Source organism: Amphimedon queenslandica, unplaced genomic scaffold (assembly GCF_000090795.2).
Source record: "Amphimedon queenslandica unplaced genomic scaffold, v1.1 AMPQUscaffold_13492, whole genome shotgun sequence".
Classification (NCBI taxonomy): Eukaryota; Metazoa; Porifera; class Demospongiae; order Haplosclerida; family Niphatidae; genus Amphimedon; species Amphimedon queenslandica.
In genome coordinates, this window is record NW_003546272.1 from 136,661 (window position 1) to 150,439 (window position 13,779).

The following is a 13,779-nucleotide window of genomic DNA, read 5'->3' on the forward strand; positions in this document are numbered from 1 at the left end:
CCTGGCAGTGGCTTTTTAAAATAATAATTTTGCTTGCACATGGTGTTCAGACTGCTCACATGACTATATCTCTTAGTGTTTAACAAGAGGACTAGGTACTACATTCAGGTGTGTTTACATGAGTAAGTAGATAAGATGATACCTATTGTAATAAAATAATGGAGAATCTTGCTTAATTGTGTATGTCTATGGCATTTTGACATGTTATGTTGGTAGCCATTAAGTCTATCAGATCTATGTTGCTTGATCTACAAAGCTTTGGTAATGATAATATGTATCCATGTATACAATTTACCCAGATATTTCTCCTCTCTTTCTTTGTATTTGGCTAAAAAGCACATATAGGAGTATGTTTATAAGGAATCATGGAAGTCAACTATCCCATCAATGAACTCAAAGATACTGTTGGGCATGAAGTTGTGGCTACTCTCGACCTAAAAGAAACAAAAACTAAAACGTCAGCAACAACTCATATTGTTGATGGACTTATATCGAAATCGCTAAATAAAAAAGTAACTCTTTTAGAAGTATGCGGACACAGGAACTATAAAGGCAAGTCAAGACTATCGCTTTTCTTTCTTGCTAATCTTGCATTTACGATATCTCTCTGTGGATCGGATGCAGCTCTTAGCTCTGTTGCCCTCTCCAATCAGCTCCTCTGTGCTGGGATTGCATCACTCCAGGAGGTACAGGTGTTTGAGCTGGCGTCTCAACTGGAGAGAAGAGCTGGCAGTGTTCCCATTAAATTTCATCATCCAATACTTCAGGATTACTTGTCTGGCCTCCATTTGATATTAGAGCCAGTAATGTCAGTAATGAAGTTCGTCTTGCGTCAGATCCTCTCGCTAGATAGAGACAAGTGGAGGATATTAGAGTTTTTCTTTGGATTATCAATGACTGATATATCTCCGGTAGCGAGAGATTGTCGTTTTCACATTCTTGGCTTAATCAGCGAAGCCTTCAATGCTAATCAACCTTATGTTAATAATGAATTGGTATTGCTAATGAAGCGATGTATATACGAGACTCAAGATGATAGCTTATGCATCCAGGTCCATTATGAGCTGCTACGCTCACACATATACTGCTATAGTCTTGCTGAAATAAATGAGAACATTCCATATATTGCTAATTATCTTCTAGCACAAGAAGGTGCAGTCTGGAATATTTATTGCCGCGACCAAAGACACATTAAGGACTTCTTGGAGTCTCTAGAAAAATTGCAAAAAATTAAAAAGAAAAAGTCAAAATGTTACGACGTTAAAGAAATCGAGACTCTTGGTTTAAATTTTGATGATCAAAACACTGTTGTTATATCGCTGAGAAATATGGAATATACCATAACGACTCTCAAAGATCTCCTTGAGTCTTCTGAACTGTCTCGTCGTAATATCCGTTCAGTACAATTGGAAGGACCCCGATCGTCAGAACCATCAATGGCTGTTGCTTCCAGTTCTATAACAGTAAAGGCAACAGGACTGGCATCACAGAAACCAGCAGAAGTGCTAGCTCTCTCTTTATCGCCGTATGGGTATTTCTCTTACGAACAATACGAGAGGAGGAAGAAAAAGATGGTCCTTATTTATTATAACATGATTAAGGATCTTGTCATACCTCACATGCAAGTGTATTGCACTGTTCTCATCAACGCTCAGTACAGGAAGGATGATCACATATTATTTAAGTTCACTCGGAACATGCGTTATGATTTCTATGAAGCTGTCACCATTAATCCCATCGTCCCTATGCACTGGATAAAGGTATTCACCCTCACCATTCTTACTTCCACTGCTAGCTAGCCCATAGAACTTAGTATTATTTTTGGGGATTAATTTGTTGTTTCATTTATTAGACCACAAAATCTTGAAATAACAATAAGTAACCCACTTTATGTTTATTTATGTAGGTCAAACAGCCAAATGGCTCCAAAGAACTTGAAGATAGATTCAAGTCTATTTCCATGCAGCGATATCAGTCTCCTACAGCTGCCAGTTCTTCAGATGACACTGCTGAGCTTGTTATTCTTAATTCTTCACTGTTTGTTAGATTTATGGTCATACCCCCAACTGGGGAAGACCCTGTAATAATTAATGTCTTTGCTAATTCTGATGATTACTCTGAGTATGGCTATATTGGTTGTGACTATGACCTTGATGAGAATCAGATGAATCAAGAGACAAGATGGAAGGGAATGAAAAAATTTGATAATAACCAAGCTAATGTACTGGTACCAGTGGAACTACCACTACCATCCAATAAAGATGAAACAGATCCGAGCGAAATGACTACTAGTACTTCAGAAGCAAAATTTACTGCTAAGTAAGCTAGTATAGTAGTATTATTAGAGAATATTGTACTCTTGTTATTAGTAAGTAGTATAGTATTCATAGTTTTTGTGTATACAGAGCTTATGTGCATACATAAAATGGACAATAATGTTTTGTGTAGGACAATGAATCAATAAATCAGGTGTTAATTCTTATGTCTACTACTATGTCTATGGACTAGCTACTTGCTATAGATTTGATTTAATACTTATACATTTTCAATTTGTAGGAAGCTTCCTTCAGGTGGTGGACCAGCTGCCCCTACAGTAAAGGACTCCCCTGCAGCACCTAAGCAGCACATACCTGAGCAACAGATCAAGAGACATGCTCTTGAGGGATTTGATATACCAGGATACTGCTTTTATGTAAGTCTGGCTTTTCATTTTTGCCCATTTATTTATGTTGCATTGAAATTTTGAGCTAGTTCTGATCAAAAATGGGTTTTTATGAATTTTAAAAGTTGCATAAAAATTGGCCAAAAACCATGGGCTATTGTATAGGACATTTCAACAAAAATCGAAAGTTGCTTCAAATGCTTGTCAGCTCATGAAGCATGTGTTTAGCTCACTTAGCATGCTGGAAACCCTGCTTATGGGTAACACAGTTCTGACCAATTTTTTTTGATGTGAAAATGTGCCATTTTCATTTATTATTATTATTACTATTATTTAGGGTGATGGCTTGACGTTTATAGTTGGCAAAACCTACACTATACCAACAAATCTCCCACGTACACGTGTGCTGAGAGAAGGAGGCAATGGCATTATACTGGAGGTAGATATTACATGCACTCTTAAATGTTGTAATGTCACATTTTGTTTTATTTGGCCTGTCTAGGTCAACTTTGAAGGGACTACTTATGCAGTGAAGCAGACTGCCTTCCGCTGGAGGGAAGTATTGATAATGCCTAAACTTCATCATCCTAATGTCCTACAGTGTCTGGCATTATTGATGGGACAGCCTTTAGTGTCTTTTCCTAGGAGAAGGAATATATTTCATTTTTATCCAAGAATGACAAGTCAGTACATGTATATACAGTGTGTCGGGGATCCTACATGCTTTGTCAGCATGTTGAGTCATTGTATGAAACCCTTTGTTGTTATACTGATTGTCAAAACCTTGCAATAATATTCTGTCCTCTTTTCTATTTGCAGATGATCTTGGTCGTAATGTTGGTTCCTATGAGAGATACTGTCTTAGAAGCTTAAGAGAAAGATACAAGAATGAAATGCTCCTCTTGAATAAGATTGATAATAATTTCAAGTACCCAGAATAATAATATTGTTGCAAAGTAAGGAACAATTTATTTCAAAGACATACATGTAGACAGTGTGTGTTATTTTGAACTATTTTTCCTATAACAACCCGCTCGTAAGGCCATTCTCAATTTCATTGTTTCCCACTGCTACTCTACTTTAGCCCCACCATAAAATGGGAAACAGCTGTATGAATTTGGAGTGACCTGAAGTAGCTACAATATTGTATATTTTGTTACCATTATAACTATTGCAGATATTTTCACTATTATTGCAAGCAGACATAGCACATGTATATACACGATACACGAATATCTACACGAATTTTCTGGCTCAAGTTGATAGTGGTAGATAGAGGAGAGCAGCCTAAAATATTCGCCTTTATTTTCAGATATTTCATGTATTGTTTCAATAATCATCTGAAAAGCTTAAAAGACTGTTTCCTAATGCTTATTCTTCTGATTTTAGTGCTAATTAGGCAGGTAGCCATAGTGCATTTTTTTTTCTTTTCAACAGAACATATTCTTTTTTATGAAGTTTCAGTACCCACATGGCTTTTATCATGAGTAAATAACTGCAATGGAAGATTTCATGCAATGCTTTTTGCAATAAGTCACATATTTTTAGTAGATGAAAATACATGAAAATACACATCTACTTACAAAGTAAATACAAGTAAATACTGGTTAAAAAAATTACAATACAAGTAGATACAGAGTAGATAGAATTTGAGTAGATGTGCTATGTCTGATTGCAAGCATAATTAGCATATTGTATTAAAATTTTTAGGCTTTTGTTTCGCTCTGTCCTTGAAGCTCTCAATTACCTCCATACATTGCCTAATCCTATTGTCCATCGTGATATCAAACCTTCAAATATTCTATTAAAAACGTTGTGTGCTTGCCCTAATATATTGACATGTGTCTGTAGAAACACACCACAAATAGTAAGAACTGGAGCACAAAAATAATTTTTGTTTAATTGCAAGGATAGTTCTCTAAGTGGTGATGTTATTTATTTTAACAGGTATTGTCTGATTTTGATGCATCTCTTGAACTTAATACTGATGGCACCCTCCTTCCTGATCCTCCCAGAACTACTTCGAAAGATTTCTACGTGACAACAGATCGAACGTATCACATGTCACCAGTTGGTACTATTGGATTCAAGGCCCCTGAAGTGTTCATGTATACTATTTCCAATAGCACTGATTTGATGGAACAGATGCCAATTAAAGCTGATATATTTAGGTATTGCACTGTATATACAGTATGCTAGCTTGAAATTATGACTTTTAGTTTTGGATTGTTTTCACTACTGGTGCTACTTAATGAAGAAGGTCCCAAGTATTTAAATCAGGTTAGTTTGCTTTGTATCATATCGTGACATGTGCATGCCTGTTCATTCAAGGTTGGTACACTGTTGCTCTCAGTCCATCAATCAAGTAACATGTTTAAGCCCTTGGACCAAGCTAAGAGAGCTATGCTACTGAAAAATGGTATAACAGAGTTTAGAGTTAGTGAGCCTTGTGTTCAAGCTGCTGATATCAATAGGATTCTACCAGTAAGACTAGTTGTGATTAAATTCTACAGAATCTATTTCAAAATTTTTTTGTAGTTTGGAAGACTTAAGAAGAGTTTGTCTGAAGTTCCTCATTTGATTGATTTTGTTGAAAAGTGTCTTGTACTGGTCCCAGCTAATAGAGTCATTGCAAAAGACCTTCTGAATCATCCATACCTTAGATAGCACATCATTAGTTCCTTTTATAAGAAATTAAAATTTAATCTAGATCCAAATAAAAAAATTCATAAAAATGTAGAAATTAATTAAACTTGAAGTCACGCCCTATTCGTTTCAATAATATAACAATGGAGTATCTTTATGGCCTACCCTATCTTGTTCTTCACCAGCCCCAGTTGAAGATAAAGAAACCATCCTTCATCAAAGCTCCCTCTTCGACTGTTGTATTCGCTGCTATAATGGTCTCTTATTTCCTCGTGACTGGTGGTGTTATATATGACGTGATTGTTGAGCCGCCCTCCATTGGTTCGACCACTGATGAATTTGGACACTCAAGACCCGTAGCTTTCATGCAGGTAAAGATTAAATTGAGATTATATTTAGATAGAGATTACATTTATCCTTGTGCCTTGTTCACACTATTGTTTGCACCTATTCCTATAACAAGCCCCACCCAGTGACAGCAATTTGTATAATAATCTTTTTAAAAATTTTACTTACTTTTGTAGTATCGTGTCAATGGGCAGTACATTATGGAAGGATTGGCGTCAAGTTTCCTCTTTAGTCTGGGAGCGATTGGTTTTATTGTGTTAGAACGAAGTGACTCTAACGGTCTTTCAAGATTCAACAGGATCATGTTGATGTCCTTTGGCCTGTTTTGTGTCATTGTTTCATTCTTTGCATGCCGTGTCTTCATGACAATGAAACTACCGTAAGTCCAATAATGTTATTAATGAATATATGCCCAATGGTTTCCTATTCTTTATGTTGCTCAACAAAAATTTCAAATTAATTAGTTTTGGCTTAAATTTTAGCATAAGGGCATCAATTTTATAATAGCCAATATATTTAAAGAAGCACAAACTCAAAAATAGGCATGTTTTTGTAATAATAATGCAGATAATTTTTGTGACGACATTATCATAATTATTGTTAATTTTTTTGTAGAGGCTACCTAAGGTGAACAATCCCACTCTTCAATAGTAGGACAATAACACTTCGTTCATTTGAATTGTAACATTGTAAAACTATTATTTCCATTAAATATTGTGGAGGTTGTGCGCATGCAGAGGAACATGTATCTGCATCACTAGGACATCATAGCCTTTGGCCGAAATTGATCAAAATTAGCAAAAAATTAATGAGGGCATGCATGTGTATCAATAAAAGTTATAAAAATAGAGAATTCTTTTCAAGTCATTTTTGGCGAAATTTGGCCAAAGTCCCTGTACTATAGTACAGGGCGTTTGACCCCATTTTTAAGTAACTTTAAAATTCTGTAAAAAATTCAATTTTGATCGGAATTGGTTCAACCTTGCTATACAACATCAGGACATGTATGTGTATCAAAAATAATATAAAAATGGTAAATTCTTTCCAAGTCATTTTTGGCGAAATTTGGCTCAAGTCCCTGTACTATAGTACAGGGTGTCAGACACAATTTTTGAGTAACTTTAAAATTCTGTAAAAAAATTTAATTTTGATCGGAATTGGCTCAATCTTGCTACACAACATCAGAACATGTATATGTATCAAAAAATAATATAAAAATAGTAAATTCTTTCCAAGTCATTTTTGGCGAAATTTGGCTCAAGTCCCTGTACTATAGTACAGGGTGTTTGACCCAATTTTTGAGTAACTTTAAAATTCTGTAAATAATCCAATTTTGATTGGAATTGGTTCAGCCTTGCTATACAACACCAGAACATGTATATGTATCAAAAAATAATATTAAAATGGTAAATTCTCTCCAAGTCATTTTTGGCAGAATTTGACCCAAGTTCCTGTACTTCACAAAAAATTTATATTTAATCAGAATCAGCTCCAAAATTTTTAGACAGCATAAGAACATCTGTATGGATCATAAAAATTGAGAATTCTTTTATATAAGGCCACTGTTGATCAGTATTACCAAAGCTATTATGTCTGTCATTGATTCGTGAGGGTTGTTGAAATACTGTTACTATCACATGGTTGCGTAGGCATGCTTATGTCACTATTGGCAGTTATGACAACACATCAACTATAACAATGCTTAAAAAATAAAAGACAATCACAAATGTTAATTTAGTTTTTCATATTTCATTGACTCTGGTAACTCGATTGCATCATCATTTCTTTTCTTGAACAGTAACCTGTTTAGAATCAAAGTTACTAGCTGAATGGAAACGAATTAGGGAGACTAAGTTATAATAAAACATTTACACACAGGCCTCAATCAAATTGTGAAAAGGTTATTAGCTATTACACATGATTAGGGATGACCAACATGTACAACTAAGATATTAATATATATTCCTTACAAGATGAGTGGAATGAGTGCAGCCCAAAAACCAGCAGTGATCCAAAAAACTATCCCAGCATTGTAATGATGTCCATTCACTTCAGCCTCTGGATGATAAACCTTGTTGAATAGTACAGTTGAACCAACTGATGTGAGCAGTTGTAGGGATGTAGCCAAAGTTTGAACAGCTCCTGCATGCATTTAACAAAAGTGTACGTGATTAAAGGTATGGTATATGCAGGCAAATTTGAACTAACCAAAATCCTCAGGTTTAACGAGACCAGCCAATATAGCTCTCCCTGCTGGAAATGCAACTTGTTGTAAAGTTTGAACTGTTCCAGCTATCAAAGAAGAATTATTTTGCAATAATTATTATGGCATAGCAGTCTTACCTAGAAATATCTCCCAAGTAGTTCTGAGAGTGGCCATCATAACATTAGTGGTAATAGCAATCACTACAGCAAACAGTATAATGAAAGGATTGGAATACGCCTCAGGAATAGGTATTGCTATCAGGAGTGGTAGAACAACAATCAAAGCAAGACACTGAGTAATAGAAGTTACAGAACCATAAATACCAATAAAGTCGTAAGACCACTCTAGTGGTTTGTTGTGTAGGAAGTAGTTCAAGACTTGAGTTATTCCAATAACACATAGAAACTCTATGCAAATGACTATCACGCAAACCCATATCCTCCACCATTTGGAGAACCCAGATCTGCTAGGGATGAAGAAGACTTTGAAGCCATCTGCAAGTTTCTTAAAACCTCCCTCCTTCCTTTTTTCTTTTGGAGGTAGTGACTCTGGAACTAGAAGTGTGTATGAAATTCCAACAAAACCAATGGCAAGCATTAAGTATGCTGGACCTTTGAAATAACACCCATTATCATTGATCCAATAATAAGCTAACAGGTAGCTCAATGCTTTGCTGAAACCAAACGCTGATCCTGTTGTTCCCAGTCTTAGTGTTCGCCATTTTTTTGTTGTTACATCAGCAATAGAAGCATAAGCAACTCCAATTGTAGTTGCTCCTCCTCCAGTGAGCCCATTAAGAGCAGACGCTATCAATAAATATACGTTCATATTGAGATCAAACTCAATAACTGCAACCTGTAAAGCACTTGAGAGAAAGAGTCCTGAGAGGCAAAGAACTAAAATTGGTTTTCGGCCAACAATATCAGATAAGGAACCGTATATAACAGACAATATTGCTGATGAAACCAATGCAATGACCTCAATATATATACCCAAGGTGTTAGCTTTCTGCTGTATTTGTATGATGGAATCATTGTTACCAGTAGCACTCACAATGTGGTCTTGATCTAGACAGATAGACTCATTGGGTGCGGTGTAGTTAGGTGTATTTGAGAGAGCCTCGCGAGCTAGAGTCTGGAATATGTACTGCTGGACTATCTGAGTGGAATATAAGTAGAGCAATTGAGAGAACACCATAAAAATCTCAATTACAAAAATACGTCTTCTCCATTTAGCCCAGCGACTCTCCTCTGAAGTATCATCTCCATCTTTATTCTCACATAAAGGATGTACAAGAAGCTTTGAGTTAGGAGAAGTCTCAGACTCCATAACCAGAATTTGCAGTTGTCACCCAACAGGAGTGGCTGAAGGCTGGGTTATTATCTAATAATCTATAATAATAATAATAATTAATGACTCTTAAATCATAGAATTTGCTTAAATACCATGTCTCATCATGCAGACTAGCTAGAATTATTTTTTTAATAAATAAGAAATTTTATGTTTCACTCTCTAAGTTCATCTGTTCAAATTTGAATGTATTTGGTGCACTAGACCTGCTGTTACTATCGTTAGACCTAACTTTCTTGAATAGTAACCTAAGATAGAATAAACTTATAATACACCAGTGCATATATATTCCTTACAAGATGAGTGGAATGAGTGCAGCCCAAAAACCAGCAGTGATCCAAAAAACTATCCCAGCATTGTAATGATGTCCATTCACTTCAGCCTCTGGATGATAGACCTTGTTGAATAGTACAGTTGAACCAACTGATGTGAGCAGTTGTAGGGATGTAGTTAAAGATTGAACAGCCCCTGCATTCATATTTAAAACAAATAAATACTTTTGAGGACTGACCATAATCTTCAGGTTTAATTAGACCAAATATTATAGTTCTCCCAACTGGAAATGCCACCTGTTGTAAAGTTTGAATTATCCCAGCTATCAATAAAAAAATCAAGCTAAATCGTAATCATGACAGTGCAATATAATGTGTAGAGTTACCTAAAAACATTTCCCAATCATATTTGATAGTAGCCATCAAGATGTTAGTGGTAATAGCAATCACTGATGCCAAGAGTATAATGAAAGGATTGGAATATGCCTCAGGGATAGGTATTGCTATCAGGAGCGGTAGAACAACAATCAAAGCAAGACACTGAGTAATAGATGTCACTAGTCCATAGATACCAATGAGGCCATAGGACCACTCGAGTGGTTTGTTGTGTAGGAAATAGCTCATGATTTCATCTATTCCAACAGCACAAAGAAACTCTACACAAATAACTATCACACAAACCCATACCCTCCACCACTTTGAAAACCCTATTCTCCTAGGAATAAAAAAAGTTTTGAATCCATCTGCAAGTTTCTTAAAACCTCCCTCCTTCCTTTCTTCTTTAGATCGTGGCAGTGACTCAGGTATTAATATTATATAAGTAAGACCAACAAAGCCAATGGCAAGCATTAAGTATGCTGGACCTTTGAAATCACACCCGTTATTATTGATCCAATAATAAGCTAACAGGTAGCTCAATGCTTTGCTGAAACCAAACGCTGATCCTGTTGTTCCTAGTCTTAGTGTTCGCCATTTTTTTGTTGTAACATCAGCAATGGAAGCATAAGCGACTCCAATTGTAGTTGCTCCTCCTCCAGTGAGCCCATTAAGAGCAGACGCTATCAATAAATATACGTTCATATTGAGATCTAACTCAATAACTGCAACCTGTAAAGCACTTGAGAGACAAAGGCCTGAAAAGCAAAGGATTAAAAATGGCTTTCGACCAAATATATCAGACAATGAACCATATATAAGAGACAACACTGCCGATGAAACCAACCCAATGATTGCAATATACATATTCAAGGTATTAGTTTTCTGTTGTATCTCTATGATAGAATCATTGTTACCAGTAGCACTCACAATGTAGTCTTGATCTAGACAGATGGACTCATTGGGTGCAGTGTAGTTAGGTGTATTTGAGAGAGCCTCACAAGCTAGAGTCTGGAATATGTACTGCTGAACTATCTGAGTGGAATATAGGTAGAGCAATTGAGAGAACACCATAAAAATCTCAATTACAAAAATGCGCCTTCTCCACTTAAGTGACCGCTTCCATAAGCCCACTTGCTTTGGTGTAGCAGGATCATTTTCTAAATAACGATCAGAATAAGTGAAAGGAGATTCTTCTTCCCATTCAAAATCCTCTCCACTAAACTCTTCTTCTTGATTCATTTCTTTGGGTTGGGTCATGCTAAGAATGTGCAAGTGTCAGTTATTATTGTAGTCCCACAACTGCTGATAAAAGGTGGTGGTGATGACACATCTATAAACATTAGTTTGTTGCTTTGTAATGTTTGGCACTGCTAATCAAGGTCCTGACTTTCTCCTTTCTCTTTTGTCAATGAACATTAATCTATAAATAAAGCAAAACATAATCTATTTCACACACGCAATGTTCATGCAGGATTAAAAGCATAAAATAACACTAGATCTAGCTTACAGAATAAGTGGCATCAGTGCAGCCCATAGACCAGGAGTAATCCAAAACATTATCCCAGCATTGTTTCAGCTTCTGAACAATACATCTCATTATAAAGAACAGTTGTATAGCACCAAGAGTACATTATGTACTCTTGATAGCACACATTATTGTCCTACATAACAAGTGGTATAATCACTCCCCAGCAACCAGCAGAGATCCAAAACATTATCCCAGCATTTTAATTACATCCATTCACTTTAGCCTCTGGATGATAGATCTCATTTAAAAAAAACAGCTGAAGCAACTGATGCAAACATTTATATTGAGGCGGTAACAGTTAGAACAACTCCTGGGATTAAGAAATTCATTGTAATCTAAAATTTAAAAACACTAACCGTAGTCTTCAGATTCCACAAGACCTTACAATATACTGTTTGATGCTGGAAATCCAAGCTGTTGTAAACTTTGAACAATACCAGCTAAATATAAAAATAAAACTTATCAACTAATTTTTTATAATAAATTAGAAAATTATAAAAATGAAAAAATTCTCTCCTAGTCATTTTTGGTGAAATTTGGCCAAAGGCTATAGTACAGGGACTTTGACCCAATTTTTGAGCAACTTTGAAATCAAAAAAATCCAATCTTGATCAAAATTAGCTCAAAATTTTTATGCAACATAAGGACATGTAAATAGAGGAAAAAATTACAAAAATGAAAAATTTTCTGTTAGCCATTTTTGGAAAAATTTTTGCCAAAGTCCTTGTACTATATTGGCCCCATTTTTGAGTAACTTAAAAATTCATAAAAAATCTAAATTTGATCGGAATCAGTTCAAACTTGCTACACAGCATAAAAACATGTATATGCACCAAAAAAATTTATAAAAATGGAAATTTTTTCTTAGTCATTTTTGATGAAATTTGGCCAAAGTCCCTGTACTATAGTAAAGGGACTTTGGCCCAATTTTTGAGCAACTATAAGAATTCATAAAAAATCCAATTTTAATCGGAATCAGCTCAAACTTGTTACACAGCATAAGAACATGTATACGTATCAGATAAAATTATAAAAATGAAGAATTCTCTCCTAGTCAATTTTGGTGAAATTTGGCCAAGTACCCTGTACTATAGTACAGGGACTTTGGCCCAATTTTTGAGCAACTTTAAAAATTCATAAAAAATCCAATCTTGACTGAAATCAGCTCAAACTTTCTGCACAACATAAAAACCTGTATACATATCAGAGAAAATTATAGAAATATAAATTTTTCTTGTAGTCATTTTTGGTGTAATTTGGCAGAATCAACTCAAAACTTCTACATGACATATGAATTGGCACTTACCTACAAACATTTCCCAATCTGTTTTAACTGTTTCCATCATCGCATTAGTACCAATAGCAACTAAAGCAGCAAAAACTATGATGAAAGGATTTAGAATGGGTTCTGGGGAATAGGCAGTTCCATTAAAAATGGTAGAGTAGCAATGTGAGATACAGCAGGGAGCAATCAGTAGTCCATAAATACCAATAAAGTCATAAGTCCACTCCAGTGGTTTGTTATGCGAGTAGTAGTTAATAATTTGACCTATTCCAACAGCACAGAAACCTTGTATGCTCATTACTGCTACACAGATTAACCAATTAGGGAATCTTGGATTTTAAAAATGTAGGCACCATTAGCAGGCCGTTTAAAGCCCCAATCTTTCCTTTTCTCTTTATGTGGCAATGATTCTGGTAGACACATTAGGTATACGAATGCTACAACTGCAACCCAAAGCAATGAATATGCTGGATACTTGAAATCACAACCGTTATAGTTAGTCCGATAATAAACAATGAGGTAGCTTGACATCTTATCAAAACCAATGGCTAAATTCTGTTGTACTCATGAGTAGCATCCACCATTTTTTTGGAGTAACATCACTAACGGCAGCAAAGGAGACCCCGAGGATAGATGTTAACCCTCCAAAGCACCCGTTAATCTCAGCAGCTGCTATTAGTATGTACATGTTAAGCTGGAACTCAATGACAGTGACTTGCAATTCACAGCACAATGTGAGGCCAAAGAGACAAAGAGCTTGAACTGGTTGCATGTCATCAGAACACATTTCCACAAGTTCATTCCCAGACTACTCATACTGACGTGGATTGGCTTATTACTGGCCTTTGCCTCTGAACTATTACGTACACTTCTGATTGCATTCTCTCATAATCCACACGTCTATAATTTTCCAAACAACAACGATTATGCATTAGTGCTACCACAGGTGCTATTGGGAATATCTTATGCTCTCACTGCCACAGCCTCAATTGAGTTTACAATAGCACAAGCTCCTATATATGTGAGAGGATTAATGGTGAGTATGTTCTATGCTTCATTTGGCATTGGTTTTTCCATAACTATGATTACTTTATATTTATTTTG

At 35.6% G+C, this 13,779-nt stretch overlaps 3 protein-coding genes across 8 annotated transcripts; 2 read left to right on the top strand and 1 right to left on the bottom strand.

The window, feature by feature from the left end:
- The first annotated feature begins 44 nt into the window (after window positions 1-44).
- Window positions 45-5,371, top strand: LOC105316824 (uncharacterized). 3 transcript variants are annotated; one of them, XM_019993513.1, is made up of 12 exons: window positions 45-108; window positions 337-1,760; window positions 1,907-2,319; window positions 2,557-2,692; window positions 3,000-3,101; window positions 3,165-3,345; window positions 3,482-3,590; window positions 4,373-4,529; window positions 4,610-4,833; window positions 4,882-4,942; window positions 4,994-5,146; window positions 5,201-5,371. In XM_019993513.1, the coding sequence occupies exons 2-12, from the start codon at window positions 366-368 to the stop codon at window positions 5,327-5,329; spliced, it is 3,060 nt and encodes a 1,019-aa protein (XP_019849072.1). In that variant the 5' UTR covers window positions 45-108; window positions 337-365; the 3' UTR covers window positions 5,330-5,371. The 3 variants fall into 3 exon arrangements, with proteins under 3 accessions (XP_019849072.1, XP_019849073.1, XP_011410342.2); XM_019993514.1 differs by having other exon boundaries at window positions 104-122; XM_011412040.2 differs by lacking the exon at window positions 45-108 and having other exon boundaries at window positions 320-1,760.
- Window positions 5,372-5,416: 45 nt separating this feature from the next.
- Window positions 5,417-6,368, top strand: LOC100640911 (oligosaccharyltransferase complex subunit OSTC-like). Its single transcript, XM_003384343.3, has 3 exons — window positions 5,417-5,679; window positions 5,833-6,035; window positions 6,272-6,368. The coding sequence occupies exons 1-3, from the start codon at window positions 5,452-5,454 to the stop codon at window positions 6,285-6,287; spliced, it is 447 nt and encodes a 148-aa protein (XP_003384391.1). The 5' UTR covers window positions 5,417-5,451; the 3' UTR covers window positions 6,288-6,368.
- A 954-nt stretch (window positions 6,369-7,322) lies between these two features.
- Window positions 7,323-11,113, bottom strand: LOC105316833 (proton-coupled folate transporter-like). Of its 4 annotated transcripts, none has more exons than XM_019993524.1 (5): window positions 10,959-11,113; window positions 8,000-9,084; window positions 7,865-7,948; window positions 7,627-7,798; window positions 7,323-7,458 (listed from the first exon to the last, which is right to left on the bottom strand). In XM_019993524.1, exons 1-5 carry the CDS (start codon window positions 11,099-11,101, stop codon window positions 7,386-7,388), a joined length of 1,557 nt encoding a protein of 518 aa, XP_019849083.1. In that variant the 5' UTR covers window positions 11,102-11,113; the 3' UTR covers window positions 7,323-7,385. The 4 variants fall into 4 exon arrangements, with proteins under 4 accessions (XP_019849083.1, XP_019849081.1, XP_019849084.1 ...); XM_019993522.1 differs by having other exon boundaries at window positions 8,000-8,356; window positions 10,228-11,113; XM_019993525.1 differs by lacking the exon at window positions 10,959-11,113 and having other exon boundaries at window positions 8,000-9,232.
- Between the last annotated feature and the right edge of the window lie 2,666 nt (window positions 11,114-13,779).